Source organism: Phalaenopsis equestris, unplaced genomic scaffold, assembly GCF_001263595.1.
Source record: "Phalaenopsis equestris unplaced genomic scaffold, ASM126359v1 Scaffold229606, whole genome shotgun sequence".
NCBI lineage: Eukaryota > Viridiplantae > Streptophyta > Magnoliopsida > Asparagales > Orchidaceae > Phalaenopsis > Phalaenopsis equestris.
The window spans coordinates 140,897-163,638 of record NW_018247579.1 but is presented as its reverse complement, the minus strand read 5'-3'; the positions used below and the strand labels follow the sequence as shown (position 1 = coordinate 163,638).

Sequence of the window (22,742 nt, the reverse complement as noted above, 5' to 3'; positions counted from 1 at the left end):
ACGATGATCGGCAGTGGGCGAGGGAGGTCGGCGGTGGTCGACGGCGAACGACGGTGGTCGATAGTGGTGTTGGACTTTAGATTCTTATCCAAACCTCAAATTCTCTCTCAAGGCTCAAGCTCCTCTTCAAGAGAGGAAGTTTTATTTATAGTGTTTTGGTTGTAATTAATGCATGAATATGATTCACTTTGGTCGAACGGTCCAGAGTGTTTCTTTCAATCAAAAGACGTTTAATGGATATTTGGAGGCATTAATGATGTCGTAATTGAGTGATCTTAAGCTCATTGGATTCATCTTGTTGAGACGCTCGATTCGACTATGAACTTGGTGAATTCGACATCTGTTTGACCTTCCAAATGTGTCCGAAAATCTTTCAAGAGATATTTAATGACTTGATCTGGGCATGATTTGACTCAAATTGGACTAACTTTGATCTTAGGTCTGTCTCATCGAGACGGTCAGTTTGACTATAAATTTGTTGAAATCGAAGCTCTGCACGACTTTTTATTAAGATTTAAACATTTCTTGCTCAAAATATCGTCTCGAGATTCATGTCATGCTTTGAGATTCAAGTCGAATGATGAAAATTTGGTGGTGTATCAATGTGCAAGAAAAGATTAAAAATAAGGAATTGTATTATAAAAATTAATTTTGATGTAAAAACTTAAAGAATTGGAAAAAATAAGATAGTCAATTGGGAGAGTCTAAGAGAATAATTTGTGATACTAAGAATCATGTTTTTAGTAATCTTTATAGTACTTGAAATGTGAAAGATATGTATAAATTAGGCAAACAAAAAGATAAGAAAACTAAAAATTTAGTTCAAATAAAGTGTATTAAGAATGAAAATCAAGAAATATTTTTACTTAAAGGATATTCAACATAGGTGGGTGAGATATTTTTATAATTTTTTAATAAAGATTTTGGAAATACGATCTACTTTAATGATCTTAATATTATAATCAATAATTAAACATTTAATTTTTATCGTTGCATTAGTAAAATGAAAGTTAAGGAGGCTATAAAAAAATAAAATGTGAAAAAGCATTAACTCTCATTGTATACCAATAGAAGTGCGAATAAATTTAGAAGATCTGAAAATTTATTGGTTTATAAAACTTTTTAATATTATTTTTAAATTTAAAAAGATATATGATGAGTGAAAATAGAGTCTATTGATTAAAATTATTAAGAATAAAGGAGATGCATAAGAGTATGCAAATCATAAAAGATTTAAATTAATGTGTCATACATTAAAGTTATGAGAGAGTAATTGAACATATGTTACAATGTGATACAAAAATTTGTGAAAATCAATTTGGATTCATATTGGTTAGATCTACTATGGAAGCTATACATTTTTTGAGAGTTTTGATGGAAAAGTACAAAAGGAGTAAGAAGAATCTACATGATTTTTGTTGATTTAGAAAAAACTTACAATAAGGTTCCAAGTACTATGGAGAGTTCTAAAAAAAACGTGTTAATATTACTTATATTCAAGTTATTAATGATACGCATACTAGAGTTGTTACTTATGTTTAAAAACAAGAAGGATTGACCAAGTATTTTCTTATTTCAGTTAGATTATATATGGGATCAGTTTTAAGCTCATATCTTTTTTATTTTGCTTTAGATATTCTTACAGAACATTTATAGAGGATGTGCTTTGGTGCATGTTTTTCGCCGATGATATCCTTCTTATGGATATAATTAGAGAAATAGTTCAAAAAATACTTGAATTATGGAGGCGAACTTTAGAGTCTAAAAAGATTTCATTTATGTAGATCTAAAATTGAATACATGGAATATAATTTCAGTAATACTATATCTAGTGGAGGGGCTACAACAATGGGTGATCAAGTAATTAAAAGGAGTAAATCCATAAACAAGTGCAAAAGTAAATAAAATTAAGCATGCTTTAGAACATATCAGTTGTAAATATTTAAAAAACTATACGAACTGCTTGTAACTTTAAATTTTATAAATAGAATGATTCTTTTATATTTTGGATTTCATTTTAATGATGGAATGAAATTGTTAGACAGTTTTACTCTGTCCGACCGACACTTACCTTTGTAATTACAAGCTCCTGGACCAAGTTGTGACAACCCTGGAGGTAGGAACTTGGAAGTTGGCATTTGGGGGTTGTTGTGTTGTTTAACTTTATTTTATTTTCTATTTTTTGAGGGCACAAATATCTCAAATTGACAGTGAAAAATTCAAATTATCATATACAATTATTTGAGGGCACAAACATGTTTAAAACAATTAAAAAGTTATAATGTGTCCAATTATTTTGATATGATTCATTGAATTGTGATGTTTTCTTGATTTTTTTTTATTTTTTCTCTATTTTCTCTCTCTTCTTGTTTGGCTATTTTTCAAACTCTTCCTATTTGTCTTTTTTTGTTTGTGTTTCCTATAAGAACATGAGTACTTCAATGCATTCGTTAATCATTATAGAACTAAATATGATGAGCGAAGGCATGCCCCATTCTAGATATAATTACTTTTTATTTTTTTCTTGCAAATATTATATCTTTTATAGAATTTATGTTTTTCTTTCAAGTTCTACTTTTGCGTAGTTTTGAAGGAATATGTTCATGAGGATGGAAGGCATCAAGATTAATCAAGAGTTTACGTTATATGTAATTTTAATATTTATAATTTATAGTTGTCAATTATAATTTGTAACGATCAATGGTAAATTTGTAATTTGTAATCTATGGATTCTAATTTTATAAATAGTCAAAGGCTATACACGCGCGCACAAATCATATATTTTTGGCCTTATTGTAAATTTATAACTTGTAAACTCCTTCAATGAAAAATATTACGATCTATTCCTGTTTTTGTATATTTTAATGTGTTTTTATAATAATAATAATTGATTATTGTTTTAATTAAGTTTTCGAGGTTCATTATGTCTTTTGAGCTTAATCAAGTAGTGTTTCAAGTCGGATCAAGCATGCTTTTGAGCTAGAACGAGCATGTGTTCGAGCTAGATCAAGCATGAGTTCGACCTATATCGAGCATGTGTTTAAGCCGGATCAATCAAACTCGCGAGCCAAAAACAACACTCAACCTAACCGGTTTACAATTTGACCCGGCTTGAAAATCAGACAATTTTGATCCAAGTTGGATCGAAAATTGATTCAATCAGCCCATGAGCTTATTTCGATCCATAAACTGTCAATTGGATCTGATTTTGAGCCACCCTTGGATCGGTTCAAAATCGGATAGTTTACAGCCCTATCCATAAATATCAAAATGAATTACTCTAAAAAGGCTAGAAGATCTAGACGCTTTCAGGAAAAAAAAACCACGATAATGTTTAGAAATTTTGTAAGCTTTGCAATAAAAATTTTAATGTTTATATTTATAAAAAGTAAACGAAACATACACTAAAATTTTTAAAAAAAGGATGTCCTAATCTATAATGATGTGCCCAAACATTGTCGGTAATATGAGAGATGAATGAGGATGGTAACATGTCTCGATCTTCAAAAAAGTATAACACATCATTACCTCCAGCTTACCCAATCATTTTTCCCGTAGTGAGATCCAGAAAAAAATCTAATAATTAGTAAAAAATATTATTTTGCAATTGTAGTTTTTGATAAAAATTTTTAATAGATAAAAGAATAATTGCAATTTGTTGGACATATAATATGTTACTATGGTTATGGTGGGAGAAATTACGATGTCTCCCTATTCTCCAATAAAGATTTATCTGTAACTTTTTTTTTGTTTGTTGTTAGGACAGGATTTGTAAGTTTGAAATATATTGACAAGATTTTTCATGTAGTTGGTGACCCCTGAATTTTGGATCCATAAAGAGGAAGAACTATTAGAGGCATTAAGAATATAAAATTTAGAAATCATACCATTTTGAGAATAAGAATAAGATCTTAATAATTTTTCTATGGAGTTGAAAAAATTATTTAATTAATTGATTTCTTTTAAATTGAGTCATTCTGACTCCATTAGGCAAGCCTACCCTTTTTTATTTCCATTTTTACGTCCTCCATAGATTGGGGCTTCCTGCGACGTTTCCATCATTTGTCTTTGGTGTGCTCTTTCTTTCTGCAGTTGTTGCAACAGAAATTTCTTTTGAAAGAAGAATGTTGTCCTTTTGGAGAAAGTTGTGTCAAAAGCCCCTTATCTTGGGATTTTGAAATTTTCTTGCTCAATATATATAGCATCCAACCATTGATCATCACTATTCTTCTTCTATTTTTTCCTTGAACGAGATAAAAAATTCAGAGAGAGGAGATTTTCCCTGCTTGAGATTTGAATTTGAATTTCTCTAACTTCATTACCGAGTCATACCAAAAAAGCAAAGATTCTTTTATGCTTAACAAATTTTGTAAGGGCCGCCCAATCCTCAAAGTAGAACATCATGAGATTTTGGCAGCAATCCAACTCTAACCAATAAAACTTCGTGGCATTAAAATATTTAATGGTGGGATGATTACCTTGTTCGATAGTAGTGAGCTTTGTCTTAATTTCAAAGATGAGTGCATCATTTTTCACCTTTGAGTAAGTTTGATTAATTGTATCACAAATCTCATTTGAAGTGAAGAGAAACATAAAACGCTCACTGATCTCCAATGGCATAGTATTCCATAATCATGTCATGATCACAAAATCAATTTTTTCCCAAAGTAAGAACTGTAGGTCTTTGGGCTCCAGAGATAGATTCACAAGATGTTAGATCTTTCCCTTTCTCTTTAAAAAGTTATTCACAATTTGAGACCATTAAAAGTATTTTTTTTTATCCAAATGATAAGATACTTGAAATACATATAATTCTTCTTTGGTATGATTTTCACCAATCATGGTCAATTCCTTTGAAGGGAAGTCAAGAGCCCAGACATAATGAATAGAAGGAGAATTTGGCAAGAAGGATAAAGCTGAAATTAAAAATTCTTACCTTAGATAATAATACTAAAGTTGGAATTGAAAACCCTTACCTTAGAGAATAAGAATAAATGTCGAAAGAATTAAACACCCTCACCTCGCTCTGAAACTAGCTAGAAGATAAATAATTGAAAAACACACTCAAGAATCTCATTCACATCTTTCTACAATAAGGGAGGTATATATATAACTCTCAGAGGCAATACAAGAATAAATCAAAAAAGAAGGGAAAAATAATTAGAGGCCGACGATCCTATAGGAAAGCACACGGATTACAATCCAAGCGTCATAAAGAGACAAATCTAGCGATACAAAACCTCGATCTGTTTGCCTTAAATTATTTGCTATCCGAGTGTTATAAGTAAACAAATCCAATGGTACAAAACATTGATCCATGTGTCTTAAATTTTTAATTATTATTGGAGTAGAAATTCAACATAGCTCTCCAATGGACAATGTAAAATTAACCCAATCTCATCTCATGATACCCATTGTGATGTCCTTCGAAATAAGTCTAGCACTTGGTCCTGGAGGAATTCTCAATGGGAGCTAGTCATCAACATTCTTCTCATTGTAAACTCTTTTTTTATAAAAAAATTAACCTCTAATTAATGTTATCCAACAAAACCCCATCTAATTAAGGTTTAAATTGTTTGGAATAGACACTCATGGGAAGTTATTTGACCCTTATGAACACATCAACCATTAAATGATCGTAGTGCGCATTCATCATGCCTTTGATGTGTTCTGTTGTTAGGTCTTCCCTGCTTTTTTAAAGGTATTATCAACAACTTTGTTGAAGTCACCATGTTTTTGTAGGCCAAAACATAAGAGAAGAGTAGATTTTTTTCCTCCATCTCAATGATCTCCCATTTTGATCCATTCAACTTGGCAAGGTTTACCTAATCAAAAGTGAATAAACATACATACGCCATGCTTCCTCACTTCAATAGTAAACATTGATAAAATTGCCATTTACATATATTTCACAAAATTCACAAAATTCTTATGTAAATATACGTATCCACACCTAAACTTTTATATTTACACACATAGCACTCAAATCATTAATATCACATAAAAACAGCACTATTACCACTTTTAAAAATGAGATACGTCTTTTCATGCATAGATTTAAAGCATCAAAGTGCTATGTATGCAAATATTAAAGATTAGGTGCGAGATATGTAAATACATAAGAATCGTGTGCTACATATGTAATTTCCCTAACAAAATTGTATTTAGGGGATAAGAGTGAAATAAGGATACCTGAGACTAAAAGAAACGAGCAAACCAGGAAATATGATGTCCCCAAAGCCTATCATGTCATATCCACCCCAAGGATCAAAAAACCGAGGAAGTCTGAGAAGCATTGGAATGGCAGCCCCTCCACCATTGTTACCACGAGCAACCTATACACAAAAGAGATGCAGATGAAGTTCAGTCATCTGTGAAGGCAATTTTTATCAAGAAAATCTGGTAGCAGCTTAAACGTTGTGCATCAGGAAAGTGGTCAGCTAACACTTAAAACAAATTTTCACAAAAATAAAAAAATAAAAAAAATTGATCTTACCGCAATCATCACACTTTCCTTGAAGATAAACGGCGATATGAACACCCAGAACATATCATAAAGAAAAGCAGATAAAAGAAGAGCCGAAGCAACCTAAACAAAAAAAAATCTGTGAGAAAGAAAAATAGTAGCTGTTAAACAGAAATGGTATAGTTCTCATATTACCTTTATATTTGGCAATTGAACCATTTGTAACACCGTAATCAACAAACAGATGCTCTGTTAAAAATAGAAGAGAAAGCATTTGGTAAAGCCAACAAAAACTGATACTGTGAAATGCATCCAAATGTATACCGCATTACAATGAAACCAATAAAAAATTTCAATAAGCCACAACAAGATCTAGGGTGCATTTGGGACAGCTTATTTAGAGCGGTAGCGTTTTCAAAATGCCATCACCTGTTTGGAAAAACAGGTCACGCAACTTTTGCTAAAACTTCGTTTTGATTTTTGTATTATAGGCAGATCGCGGAGTCCTACCCGCGATCCGCGTTTAATATTGTCAAAAGACCCCTGATGCCCCTTCCGTCTCCTCTGCCCTAATTTCGCAACGCGGCTCGTCTGTCGATCCCGTGCGCCCGTCTCCTCTACCCTAATTTTGCAACGGCTCTTCTGTCGAATTCGTGCGTAGCACTCCTCAGCAATCCTCCGTCTCCTCCGTCTTTTGTTCGTTGTTCGCTCCTCCTTATTCTGTTCACTCCTCCGTCATCCGTTCGCAGAACTCCTCCGTCTTCTGTTCTCGTTCTCACTGGTAACCTCATTTTTTATCTCCTCGATCCTTTTGTCTCCTCGGTCCTCTGCCGCTCTCCGATTTGTATATTTCCGTGAAGATGCGGCTGGATGTTTTTCTTTTCGCAGTTTGTTCATCCGATCATTTTTGTTCATGATCTTTGTTTTGGTTTTTTTTTTTTTTCTGTGGAAGTTGGCTTGATATGTTTACTTCTTATTGTTATAACTTTTTTTTTTTTTGTGAAAGTTGGCTTGATCTGTTCACTTTTGTTTTTTTTTTTCGATTTACATCTTTATGAAAATGTCATGATATGTTTAATTCTTATTGCTATATTTCTCCTTTTTCTAATGCTATTGTTTTGCTTTTCATGATAGAATGGATAGAACTTGGTGGAGTAGCACTCTCATGCGTAGGAAACTATATTTCATTCTTGACGGAATTGATACATCTTTGTGAAGCTTTTGTTCGATATTATTAATGTAGTTTTGTTAGGACGAATTTGTAAGATTCCATGGCTCTCGAGATTTGTGGATTTATTATTGGTAGAAATGCAACTCTCTGTGCTAATCTAGTTTGCATAAGAAAGAAAATGCTTTTTTTTTAAACAGATATTCATATTTTTTATTTCATTCCTCGTACTGTTTTGCTGTTTGGATTGTTTTAATTTTAATTTACGCAATTTGATAGGTTTAAATTGGAGTGAGAACTGACTGCTTCAGCTTTGCTGCACTTGCCAGATGTTTTTTTCTCTATTTGAATTTATATTTGGAGCTTTTACATACAAGATGAGAAATTTTTATTTGTATTTGACCCCTTTAACCATTGAGTGCAATATGAGCTTCTTAAAGCTATGAACAAAAAATAAAGGACTTTAAAGAAATGACAGGGCTCTTGATTCTTTATTTTATTTTCAATGTCATTGCATTATTTGATCTATATGTTTCATTACTCGCATTATGAATGAAAACAAAGAAGAGACTTCATCAGCAATGTGGTATAAGGATGTGACATACATTTTCTACAACTTATGTATTAAGGAGATTGAACTTAAAAATAGACCTACCACCTACTTTAATAAAGAAAGATGACATAATATTTCCAAAAATTTAAAGAAATGACAGGGCGAGATTACGATAGACTGAAAATCAAGAACAAATGAGATCAACTAAAGAATGAGTAGAAGTTATGGAAGGAACTTAGAGGGACTTTAAGCGGGGATCGACGGGATTGGGTTGGGATCCTATCAAGCGCACCGTGGATGCTTCAGAGGAATGGTGGACCGAGAAGTTAGAGGTAATAATTATACCCATACAAACTCCTCAATTAATCAACATTTACACTTTTATTTTGTCAAATATGCTCACACCCCCTTTCCCTTCTTGTTGCAGGTAGTTCCAAATGCAAAAAAAATTTAAGTTATGCGGAATTGAGCCGGACTTGGAAGAGAAATTGGATGTTATGTTCAAGGGAGTTGTCGCTACGAGTCAGCATGCATTCAACCCCAGTGAGCAGGGCTTTGCTGGCATCTCAGTTGACATGATCCCCGATTAGGTTATTGGTTCAGGTGAAAGCCCTATCATAAACCCAAGGGAGCTTGAATCAACTGGCCAATCAAAGAGGCGTAAGATGAAAAGAAAAGGAAAAAATAAAGTTATTTTCGTTAAAATCTCAATTGATAGACTGATTACTGTATTTGAAGCTCCGATATCAATTAAACCAGTGCCGGATAATCCCACTGTTGATGGTTTTATGAGTTATCTAGAAGAAATTCCAGAAGTTCTTGCTGATCCTTTTTTATACTTGAAATGTGTTAGAGTTCTCGAGGACCCAACCCGCAGGCAGATTTTCAAGAGGCTCCGCCCCGAGCTCCGGCTTGATTATTTGTGTCTCTCAATTGATAAATAAATATTTCATATGTCGTCTCTAGTGTATTTTGTTTATTGTAATGAATATTTTGCTTTAGGTTTTAGGTGATGTATTTTGTTTTAGGTTTAGGGTGAAGTATTTTAGGTTTAGGGTGAAGTATTTTGCTTTAGGTTTTTGGTGAAATATTTGATATGGACAATTTTTTTTGGCTTTTTTGTAGTATATTTTTAAAAACAAGTTTCTTTTTTCATTTTTGTTTGATCTCTCTATGTTACCTTTAAGAAATTATTTATGCTTGATAAAACATTCATACATGATGGATTGGCGACGACAAGTGTTATACCGAGAACGCCGCAGAAGAATGGGTGCGACAATTCTTATATTGTTATTAGAGTACTACTGCTCAAACATAGTAAGAACACCGCGAATGACCTCGTCATTTATTGTGGATAAATGGGTGGGCGAGATGTTTGCTGGCCATCCCATAAGATTCAGCAACATATTGCGTATGTCTGTACCAATTTTTTTGGATCTTCTTAACGAATTACGAATGAATCACGACCTTGTAGGTTCGGCCAGAACGACTACGGGCTAGAACGACTACAAGAGAAGTTTTGGCATTACATTGTTTATTTTATCTCAAAATGAATCAATCAGAGGAGCTATGGAAGATTTCAACATTCCTCAGAGACAATAGGTCGATACTTCTCTATTGGTATAAGATCACTAATTAGCCTAGCTTAACAAATAATTAAGCCAGAAGATCCAACTTTCAGTAAAACTCCAACCAAAATAGCCAATGACGCGCGTTACATGTCATTTTTTAAGGTTAGTCTATTTAGTTTGTTCTTCTCATTTCATAATTTAATTTACATTCTATCGTAGAGATCACTAACAAATAATACAGAACTGCATTGGGGCAATTGACGATATGCACGTCGATGCCCGACTCCCAAGCGATGAAAATGTTGCATACATTGGACGGTGTGGTTCACCTACACAAAATGTAATGGTTGTATGTGACTTCAACACGTGTTTCACATTTGTGATGGTCGGATGGGAAGGGAGTGCACATGACAGCCGTATTTTTAGCTTTGCTACGAATAACAGTCGACAATGCTTCCCACATCCGCCTCAAGGTGTGTTATCTTTTATTAATTTTTTGGATTTTTTCTTCAAGGGTTACTATTAATGTAAATCATGTCAAGCAAGTACTATTTGGTGGATGTCGGATATCCATTACAGAGAGCGTATTTAAAGTCATGCAGATACAAAATATCACATTCCTGATTTTGAAAGGTCAAGTGGTGTCGCACATGGTAGGAAAGAGATGTTCAACAAACGTCACTCTTCCTTACGCGGGGTAATCGAAAGGACTTTTGGAGTATGGAAGAAGAAATGGGTCATTCTTCATGATATGCCGACATATCCTTTTAAAAAATAGATACATATTGTTGTGGCGATGATAACGCTCCACAATTTCATTAGAAGGCACCCCTCTCGTTCTGATATGGACTTCGATATGGTTGACGCCGATGACATGCATATATCGCCTGAAGCATTTGAATTCCAGGTTGGGCAGTCCATACCAGATGAAGTAATGGATGCTGAAGATTTTAACACCCAAGCTGGCGAAGGTGCAGATGAGATGATTGTTTTGAGGGAGCGCATAACAGATGCAATATGTGATTCTTGAGTTTATCCACCTTCTTTAATTAACATTCGAATCATTTTATCAAACATTAAAATTTCTTTTGTTGGATGGAGTGCTTGTCTGTTTTGTACTTTCGGTGCACTTTTTTATGAATGCTGAAGATGCAAATATTAGAGAATACTTTCAGTAGAACTTACTTCTGTTGGATGGATCATGAAAATGCAAATATATATTTTCGGTGCACTTTTTTATGGTATCTCTAAATTCATCTATTGGTTGGGGCTTTGAATGCCCACTAATGTTTTGAATATCTTCTGTGATTTGTTGTATGCCAATTTTAGAGAAAAACTTAGCATCAAGCTTTATTTTTCTTCCATTGTTTTTCTTTTCTCTCATCTCCATGGCAACAATATTGTTGCTAATATTTGATCGTTGATGGTTATATTTCAATTGTTTTGTACAACACTTCTTTGATAAATCACTATTGCACTACTCATATCTCATTAATTTTTGTTGCTAGAACTTTTTGGGGATGACTTTATGAAGGGAAAAAATTGCAAATAACTAAACTTTATTTATCTATTTCGTTTGAAGGAATAACCTGTTAATTGAAGAATGAAAATCTTATGCTAATTATGTTTCTGTTTTCAGGTTTCCATAGAGTTTATGAATAGAATCATAGGGAGAATATGCATTGAGTGAAAGCCCTGCTCCAGAGTTTAGTTGTGTTTTGTGCAGATTTTAGTAACTGTACTTTTCAATGTGTTTGTATTACTCTCGTTGGTATAAATTATCATTTTAACTTTGAAGGACTTCTAGAGCTTGGTACAAATTATACTTTGTAAGTTAAAAGAACTTCTCGTAATTTTTATTTGTGGAAATAGAATACTGAGACTGACATCAAATTGAGCTTTGTAAGTTAAAAACCAGTTAAGTGATTGACTGATTACTAGATTGAGCTTGATATCAGCATGCTTGCCAATTATGCCATAGGCCTTGATATCAGTACTCATGATTTGTTATTTTTTTTTGAAAGATTTACATGCATACCACTCAATTCCTACGGTTTTTATGTGATATGATAGATTTGGGTGGTATAAATGTAAAAACAAGTTCAGTTAGATACGTAACTACATAAGAATTGGGTGGAATGTATGTAAATGCCACCCTTTTTATAATACATAAGAATTGATTTATTTGTCAATCCATATGGTAAGGTGGTAGAAATGTAAATACATAAGAATTGATTTGCAGAGATGAAATAGCTTGAGTTATGTCCCTGCTTTCATATTTGAGGGAGTTCTGAACTGGCTTCTCATACTATTGATATGAACTGGCTTCTCATACTGTTGCTATTGGTTGGCTTCTTCATACTTGAGTAAGTATATTTTGAATATATTCCTCAAATTTTTTTCTGATCTATTCTCTTTTTATTAACTACAGGACAATGAGTTCTAGATATTCAGGGAAGTCCGGGCAAGTGATGTGTTGGTGCAGGCTTCCAACTTTGCTACTCACGTCACGCTAGTCACATAGCTACAGGAGGCAATTTTATAGGTGTCTGCGGTGGACACAAAGACAAGAGGACTGCAAATTCTTCAGATTGGCCGACAATTCGTCGGTATCACAATTTCAGAACACCTCTCTGGCTTCTACTGCTTCCATTTCTATGGTATTCCAGTCAGACAGTTTTGCTCTGGGTTCTAGAGTGTCAGAGTCGGGCAACATGGGCTGTGATATGTGCTACATTTTAAAGTCAACATTATAACTTTTTTCCTTGTTATTTTAACATGTTATATTTTCTTCTTGTTTGGGTATCATTATAGTACATATTAGTGGGTTAAATTGTATTTCCTGTTAAGGTAACTGTGTTTTTGTGATTTGTTATGAAATGTTTAAGTGATATAAATATTTTGTATTTTCATGTCTTAATAGTTCAACTTTAATTTTAAGAATATTTTGTATTTTCCTGTTCATCAATCTTCACATTTATGTCCCCATTTTTATTGCAATAAGAAGATTGGAAAATTTGTAAAAAACATTTGCAAATAAGTTGTTTACAAAACGCACGAACCAAACAGGTAAACAGCTTATCAAGAACAAGGGCAGATTGGTCATTTATCCAGAATCAGTTGTTTGCAAAACGCACTAACCAAACAGACAGACAGCTTGCTTATCAGGATAAGCTGGATAAGTTGCAGCTGCCCCAAATAAACCCTTAATAATTGCAAACACCTACACATGCATACAAGCATACCTACAAACAAATATGCATTCATGCATATATATTTGAGAATATTCCTTAAGCAGTTTAATAGATTACAAAGTAACAATGAGAACGTATATATGTCATAACAAATGAATGCAAAGAGAAATATGCAAAATGTTTAAGAAAAGTGAAGAGAATAAGGCATTTGTCTTACAAGAATATCCTGGCCTATCCAAGCATAAGTTGAACTTTGATGGGTGGCCCAGACTACGACGAATGCGATACAGACTGGTAACAGGACAAGTGAAAGAATAGTAAACTCACCAAATATCGGGAGTTCTAATGTGATCTTCCCACAGCCCTTAAACATCCTGTTCAACACTAATTAGTTAGGGCTTGTTCGGGGTCAATATTATCTTTTACTTTTTATTTTTGTTTTTTCTTTTGTTTCTAAAACTTTTATTTGTTTAGTGTGTTTTTTAAATGTTTTTATCTTTTGTTTCTAAAAAAATGGAGTTTCGATTTTTTTAAAAAATAATCAAATAGCCAAACATGTTTTGTTTCAAAAACAAAAAAAAATAAAAAAATTGAAAACCAAAATGCAAAAGTGCCATTTACATACATACCACCCAATTCCTATGTATTTGCATATCTAACATCTAAATTTTTTACATTTTTACCACCCAAATCTTTCATATCACAGCAAAAGTAACACCATTTTAACTTTTAAGTGAAATACACATTTTCATAGATAGGTAAGTTGGTATATATAAATACATAGGAATTGAGTGTTAATCTTTCCAAACAAAAAAAAAATCCAAAATTGCCTATTATCATGCGATGGGAAGGAAAAAGAGGAAAACGAAAATAATACAGCAGACTGAAAAAACTGGCTGACATGTCTTGATACCAATATACCTTGAAATAAGTGAAACCACGACAAATTGCATTCCCTGGGTAGAGAAGAAACCTAAATAAGCCTAAATAAAACACTAAGGATTTCTTATCGTTTGTTGACCATAATGAATTCGAAGAGACAAACATGTACAAGATTCACATACCTGTACACTGCCAATGCAGAACAGTACAATTAACAGCTTTATAAACCATTTTGACATGAAAAGGTAAAGCAACATCAAAAAAATGGATGCTGCTACAATGAAAATTATTGCCCCCTTCGTAGAAACTTTGAGTATTTCTTTTGCTGTAGTTTCCTTCAAGTTAGCAACGGAGCTGGACAGATCCTATCCAATTTTTTTAAAAATAAGAATGGAGAAAAATTAAAACAAATAAAGAACTTGCTATCCACCAATTATAATGGGAAGCAATAAATAACATTTGTTTTACACAAATCTGTCAAAATTATTTAACATACAAACCAAACTGAACCGAGGTTAGATAAAAAATCTGATGGAGTAAAACATAAAGTACTTGTAGATGAACTAAAAAACCATCTAATTCTATCAAGCAATAGTACAAAACTGACACGATAAAATTAGATTATGATTCAACATGATAATCACTTAAATTTCTCTTGTTTACTAACCAATACAATAAAACTACCGCAAATTAACAGATATTTTAAAAAAACAAAAAAAAGAAGCAATAACTTGAACTTATATTAAAATGCAAACTAATTATAAATCTCACTGGTTGCAAACAAAATTTCACTTGTTAATAGAACCATACTGAATATTTCAACAAACCAAGCAGCTCCAAAACTCAGGCTATGTTTGGGTGCTAGAAATTTCAGAAAATAAAAATGAAAAAAAATGGTCCAAAAACTTAAATTAATGGCGTGGTTTCACAGTTAACCCATAAATTGTTTAGCTTTCATTCTCATCCTTCACTATCCTTCAATCCAAAAAAAAAACCTATATAAGTTTTCAAATAAAATTAGAAAGTAGATCAAGATAATGAATAGAAATAGGTTAAGGATCAAAGAAGAGGTTGAAAATTTAAAATGTGCTAAGAAAATTCAAAAGTTATCTACACATATTAATAGTAAAACACATAAGTTCACTGTCTGATTACAACACTTCAGAAAAAAAAGAGAAAAAGAAAAATGAAACGGGTTTTCAAATGATGAACCTTTCTTGTGAGATGATCATAACGCTCATCACCCTGGTCATAAGAAACAAGGTTGGGCCAGAAGGAAGCACAAATAACAGTTGCAACAGCCATTAACCACAAAAAGAAAGCTGAAATGTCCACAACTGGCCTAATTGGAGAATACAATAGAACATCCACTGTAATAGAAAATGAATTTTTAGAAGCAGCTTTAAAGAATAGAAGATACAAAATAGGTAGAGATTAACAGAGACCGGAGTAAAGTATCCACAAACAGATAATGCATTTTTTTATAATGCACAGCCCGCATTTATTCAACAATTTTGGAAGCATATGAGGTAAAAAAAATGCAAATATACTAAAAAAATTACATAACATAAGATAATATAATGTGTTTAGCAATTATATGATGGACGTAGTTATTCTTTCAAAGAAAATAAAATGTGTTTAGCAATAAGATTTCTTTACAATGATTGATGCAATCAATATAATTAATCAATATCAAATTACAAGGGTCTGGCACAACTTTAGCAAATTACGGAGGTTCGATAGAATCCTGGTGCATCTATGAAGGCTATTTCCCTATTCACAAAATTAAGAGTTTGAGGACAACATCAAGAAAGTCGAAAGATGCTCTTCAAAATTAAGTTATACTTCACAAATTTTTGAAAAAATATAAACATATTTTTGTTTGCCCAGATACACAAAACAAATGATGCAGATTAGCAGTACGTTTAGGGCTGTTGTTCCCTTCTACAAAGGTAATTGTCAAAATTGATGTAAGAATTAACAACATTTTGAAAGTTGCTGAGAAAATTAGAAATATTTTATTTTTTGAAAATAAGTGAGCAATAGTTTTCTTATAGCTACCACATACTCACAGATCTAGTTTAAAAAAACAGTTTTGCACCAAAAAAATTTCTAAGAAATAGCAATAAAATAAAAGCCAAATGAAAGTGTGGCAGTAGTCCGAAAAGTATAGTACAAAAATTACAACTAGAATCTTTCAAGAAATAATTTAGTTTAGGATAATAATATAAGCTATTTATAAGCATACTCCAGCATACTATTTGGGAATAAATGTATTCTTATGCAAACTAAACACCACCAAAATATAAAGAAGGTTTAACTGTTTTATGTTATGTGTTTTAAGATAACTTACTCTTGCCACCATTAGCCAGAGATTTCCTAATATTATCTCCCGCAGATTTTGGGATCATTATGACTGGAATTGTGATGCTATTGACATATTCATTTCCAGTGCAAACCATCTCGAAAAGTTCTGCAATAGGAAAAGAAACATATTTAATTTTACAAGATGCACATACTGTTAGGGTTGTAAACGAGCCGAGCTGGAGTGAGCTCAAGCTTGGCTCGTATTCGGCTTCTAAATTGCTCGTGCTCGAAATCAGCTCGTGAATATTGTGTTCATGTTCAACTCGATTAAAATATTCTTGTTCGTGTTCGGCTTGAAATTGACTCATTAAAATTAATTGAAAAAAATAGATGTAGAGTGTTGGATTCAAACCTGGAACAAATCTACACAAAAGAAGCCACATAACCACATTACCGCACGAGCTGTTATGATTTAAACTTAAATATAAATATATAAAATATATTATTATATAAATAATTATATGATTTTACTTATTCGAGCTAAAATGAGCCGAACATGAGATGTTCGTGAACAACGAGTTTTTTTGACAGCCCTAAATATTGTCCAAGAATGTTTTGATCTAAATGCAACAAACAGACTAGTTAAAACCTTCATCATCATTAGCCACCATTAAGCCTGTTGCACCTGTAGACTGTGCAATTTTTGCCTTGTCGGTGAAGTCACAGTCACCGCGCATGGCCAATGCAATAGAATCAGATATCTGCAACAAAAAAAAACTTAACAAAAGATTGTATCTAAAATAGGAAACTTCAAATATAACGAAGGAAAAATTGCAAAATAAACACTGGAAGTAAAGTTCATTATACCTCATAAATTAAGTAATTCAATTAAAAAATATTACTAATTGTCCAATGCTAAGGAATATGACATTTTGCATATGTGAAGACAATCATAACTCATTTAATTCAAATATAGTTACTTGTGTAAATTATTTGGTCGGATGATCCCAATTCACACTTACAGGACAACTTAGTTTCAAGTATGACCGAACAACATAAATAATAATAATATATCTTACTTTATACATGAATATCGAGTATTGAAATACAATCATCATTGTTGCCATTAGTCTTAATCCTAACTATTCGAGCATGCTTTATGAATCCATACTCTCCATTAGGTGATGTTTATTGATACATTTGGTGTTAAATATACCCTGTACAAATCCTCTTTATAAAATTTATATCCATATTAGCTTTGGCCAATCCATTTTCTTTTAAAATGGCTTGACATTAATTTTATTTATTAAGTTAATTAAGAGGGTATTTTCTATCATTTTCTATATATGTCTCGATACCTAAATCTATTTTTCATACCTTATCAAGAATAGAAGCCTCTCCCAACATTCCTCTATAAAAAGAATTTCTCGTCCTTCATAGTTTTCTTACACATCCGTCTAACATTCTCATTCATGGCATGGTGAAATTGAATATTAATAATTTTATTACAGCCAGAACATAGATCCATACAGCAAAACCAACATAATTGTAACTCTATGAAATTTACCACAAGTTCAGATGGTCTTCTTTAATCACATAATATAGTAAAGGTAATTCACTATTTTGACCACTAATCTTTAACTCAAGAAGTTACATCTTAATTTATATCCTCACTCTTTAATATAATAATATAGTATACTAAAACTTATCACATATAGGTATCACCATATTTTCTAGTAAAGATTGTTTGATCATGCTAAATCACACGCACCAAAAATGCATATGAAATATTTCATCTTATTCTATTAATCATATGCCCTCTATCTTCTAAACTGCTCATCCATTCAGCTAACTTCCCACTTCTACAGAGCCATACTAATTTATGTTATTTGTGAAAAGCATATGGTAAGTTACCACATTTTGTATAACATTTGTAGGCATGTCAGGGATAATATAAAATGGTACAAACTCAATGTTGTTCCTTGGCGATATCCTATAATGATTGAACATTATTTATGTGTTTAATCACTCTACAGCTATTAAGAATAGTCAGTGCTTCACATATAGAACATCAATGACTAAAATGTATTTGTTACCCGCACTTTTTTTCTTAACATGTGCAAATTCCATTTTATTGGTACTCGATCAAATGGCATCTTAAATCAATAAAAAAAATTAAGGATCACATTTATGTTGTTTGTACATTCCACTAATAGACTTAGCATGAAATTGCTCTATTTTAACAGTATGGAACCATATCTCGTGGATAACCATGATCATGACAAGTATTTGAGCCACAACATGATGCAGGTGCATCTTGTAGAGCCGCGGGATCAGGCCTTTTACAATTCTGATGGAAGCATTTCCGCAATACCAATTGCGGTATTTCTGCGTTACCGACTAAAGTATTTCAATGATATTGCAAATTGAGGAATTTTGTGATCACGGGAGGCACGTACTGCATGGTTCCAACCAAGTATTAATTTCTGTATGAATTATTTTCCTTTTCTAATTTTTCTTCCTATTTCATTATAACTAATTAAGGATATTTTATTATGTGCAATCCCGATTGAGGTGATTCAGCCATACTGATCACGGTATTTCCGCAAAATCGCAAAATCAAAGAATTGTGCGGTCGCAGGAGGCTTGTACTGCGCCATTCCAATCAATTATCAATTTTTGCATGATTTTTTTTCCTTTTTTGAATTTTCTTCCTATTTTATTATTTTTAATAAAGGACATTTCTATTATGAGACTATTTATGCATGTATTACACTATTTTGAGACTTGTTTGATTTTTTTTGTTTGTTGAATATTGTAATCTCTGTTTTCTATCTTAAGCAATATTGTATCATCTTCCTTTTATAAGTGGTGCGTCTGTAGCTATGTAGGAATTGGTGATGAATCTCACTTTCATCCGTACATCGCCTTTTCAAAACTCCCTTTATTGTTTTCAGCCATGAAAGCTGCCAAAACGATGCTTATCCCCATCTAAATGCATTTGAACTCGCATATTATCATTCCCTTGTCATTCCGCAACCTCCTCACTAAATCCCCTTCCTAGAACGTATCACAACAACTACATTATACGCCGCTATATCACTAACTTAAGTTTGTATAAATACCCCTCTAGCATTAAATGAGTACAAGCTGATCTCAAAATCACATCTTTGATCACACTTCCACCATGGTGAGCTTGGCATGTCTGAGAGAAGGTTTAAATCTCTATAAAATTGCCAATTTGAGTCAAACTAGTAAACCTAGAAAGAGGCAACCAAAGGATCATGATAGGATTAACTTAAAACCCCTTAACCATTTCTCACTCATATTAATTCAAGCCTAAATACTAAAATTTGAGCTTAACTTACATCCTAAATCGAGACTACTCTCCAATGATTAAAAAAAGTAATTTATCATTAAGGTATGTGTCTATAAAAAATGTTTAAATCCAGATCTACATAAACATTTTAAGCTCAAAATAATTATTCTCATGCTCGCACACATCTCGAGAAGGTTTGAGGGGTTGCTTCTCAAAAGCAACCAACAATTGTCGCAAAAAATGATTTGGCAAAAATTGAGGAAAGGAATTTATTTAAAAGTTGCATGATGCAATAATGACTTGAATGCACTGCAAATGGTCATGGTATGGCTAAAGAGTTTGCATACACAAAAAGCTTACATCAAGGATCTGGTCAAGTCAACATGATGAATTAGTGTATGCTATTTGACAAAAATATATTTTTGATAGGTGAGATCACGTTTCAATGAAAAAATAGACTAATAGAAGAAAATTTAAAAAAATGAATAACTTTTGATTAGTCAAACTAATATTATATGCTTGACTTGAAACTCAAAAAAAATAAAAAATAAAAACTAATGCGTGTTGGAAAACCAACTCAAAAAAAATAAAAAATAAAAACTAATGCGTGCTGGAAAACCCGCAGCGATAGAGTAATGGATTATCGTCTTAGCGTTGTACGAGAATTCAACACTCATACAGATGAAAAAGAAAAAAAAAAGAAGCAGTGATGACTCTAGAAATTTTTATGTGGAAAACCCGGAAATGGAAAAAACCACGGGATCTGGCCCAATTGCAAAAATTCACTATTGATTGATTATTCAGAGACCCCTTGTCCCACAGACGGAAAAGAGTTACTAGTTTTCCAAGTTATAACGTCGACTGACGGCGTCTAGTTAGCGGTAGTAGACGGTAGTCGATGACGGTCGACGGAGGTCAGCGTGATCACTCCTAGTGCCACACCATCAACCTGCGACCTTCGTCCATGGATCCAAGCACGAACCGTCGCATAGTTTCACCTGCGGCGATCTGTAGCTCTTCCAACCGTAAGATTCATTAGGCCTTTGACTCACCACCTAATCGGATGGTGATTGAGGGTTCTGTCACCACCTTCCCGACTTATAAATATGTGATCCTCGACACTCTTTGACACGCTCAATCTCGAACGTAGAGGCAGACATCCCACTATTCTCCACTGCTCCGAGGAAGAAGGAAGTTCTCTGGCGAGCCTCCTCCCCTTTGGTCAACCTCCTCCCCTCGGTCTGCCTCCTCTCCGATAAGCTTCTCTTTCCTCTTTTAATTTAAGAATTTATTTTCGTAAGTCTAGTTAGGCTAGGTTAACCCGTTCAAAAGCTTTGGATTAGGCCTGGCTTTGACTCGACTCGGGTCGATCCAAACCTAGCCTAACTCTAACCGACTTAGGCTCAACCCTAACCCAGAAATAGGCTCAAACCTAACGTAAGTCAATCCCTAAACAATAATCCAATTTAGGTTTAACTCTAATCTAAGAACAAGCCCAAACCCTAACCTAACCTAATTTAAACCAAATCCTGACCCAAAAATAGGCTCAAACCCTAAAATAAGCCAAACCCTAACCTAACCAAAATCTACCCCAAACCCTAACCCAACCAAAACCAAAACCCAAACCCAAACTCAAACCCAGACCCAGACCCTAACCTAACCTATACCAAACTAAAACCATAAGCTAACCTAACCTAACCAAACCCAAACTAGCTAAACAAAACCCTAACCTAACCTAAACCAAACCCAAACCCTAACTTAACTAAACCAAACCCTAACCCAACCCAGGTTCGACGTGACCCAACTTGGGCCTAATCTGATCCAACTCGGGCCAGACCCAACCCAGCCCCGGGACCGATCTAACCCAGGCCCACAAATCTATATCTATCGAAAAAGTTGACCGACACCCCGGGACCGATCTAACCCAGGCCCAGGCCAGATCTAACCTAGCCTCGGGCCCAACCTATCCCAGCCCCAATCCAACCTAAGTTAACCCAAGCCAACCCAAGCCAACCTAAGCCAACCTAAGTCAACCCAAGCCAACCCAAGGTAACCCAAGTCAACTTAGGTCAGCCCAGGTCTAACCTCGGTCAACCCCATCTAAGCTCAATCTTGAACTGACCTAAGCTATAAACCTAGTTTACCTCAGGTCAATCCTAACTCAATTCTAATCTAAGGCTAAATAAGCATTGCTTGTTTCGCTTATGTGTTATATTTTGTTTCGTGTGTAATTTTAAAATAAAAATACAAAAAAAAATACATAAAACAAAAAAGAAAGATGAAAACCTCCCATGAGATGGATTTTACTACAAACAAAAATAAATCTAAAAAATTAAACTCAAAACTTAGAAAAAGCTTTAATTTTCAACATGACCAGCAAACCTAGGAACTGAAACAAGTCCATGAATTAAATACTGAACCTCAAATAATATTTAAAAAATAAAAAGATAGAGAACAAAAACAAAACCTAAGTAGATCTGACATTAACCTTAAGTTAGCTAACTTAGACATCAAACCGAGGACCATACACTTAGTCTGAGTAAAAAGTTTAGATTAGTTTAATAGATATTTTAGTTAGTGTTAAGGACTAAGACATACAAAATAACAAACCAATCCTTTGAGACTAGAGAGAATATCTTAGAATGAAGTAACTTATGGTTACTGACGAAGGTTTTTCAAATAACTTTGAAACTATGAATCCTCCATGCTCTGACATTCAAGGGGGGTTCTTAGTTATGAAGTTGGTTATAATTGACGGATACCAATATTCCCAAGACGACATAAAATCATGGGCATCTTGACCAGGGACATTATTCCCAAAGCCTATGTTAGTCCACCCTTTAAAATTCTTGATAGTCTAAGGTTTCACTTCTCATCTATAAATCCTTTTTTACCTAACTCTGTCCTTAGCTTAGAGATTCCAATCATTTTCTGTGAGTCAAATCAATTATTCCTAATTCAAATCAAGACCTGATCAGTTCAAACTCATTATCAATCCTTTACAACTTTCAATCATCACTTTTCGACTATAGACCCCCAAAATCAAATGGTCGAACCCCTTCATTCGGGCTTTTCCCATGACACGTCATCGAATTTTAAATCACATTCCTTTGAGCTTAACTATTTCAATTTGGATCTTCCAATTAACTACAATCACTCTAATCATGAAAGTCCGACCTCTGAAAATTTGATTTTTAAATTAATCTACAGTTTTCTTTAAGACTCATGGCTCTAGAGATATAATTAACTACGAGGGCTTATCGAATTGTAAGTCACGTTCCT

At 33.4% G+C, this 22,742-nt stretch overlaps 1 protein-coding gene across 1 annotated transcript in view; it reads right to left on the bottom strand.

Moving 5' to 3' along the window:
* The window catches only part of LOC110038043 (signal peptide peptidase-like 2), a 64,945-nt gene that overhangs the window by 12,196 nt on the left and 30,007 nt on the right, over nt 1-22,742 (bottom strand). Inside the window, exons 3-11 of the mRNA XM_020742801.1 lie at nt 16,791-16,902; nt 16,188-16,307; nt 15,047-15,204; nt 14,017-14,199; nt 13,874-13,908; nt 13,170-13,326; nt 6,662-6,715; nt 6,497-6,589; nt 6,193-6,335 (exon numbers count right to left, since the gene is read on the bottom strand). Of these exons, the coding sequence (XP_020598460.1) occupies nt 6,193-6,335; nt 6,497-6,589; nt 6,662-6,715; nt 13,170-13,326; nt 13,874-13,908; nt 14,017-14,199; nt 15,047-15,204; nt 16,188-16,307; nt 16,791-16,902 (1,055 nt within the window). The remainder of the gene's footprint in view (nt 1-6,192; nt 6,336-6,496; nt 6,590-6,661; nt 6,716-13,169; nt 13,327-13,873; nt 13,909-14,016; nt 14,200-15,046; nt 15,205-16,187; nt 16,308-16,790; nt 16,903-22,742) is intronic.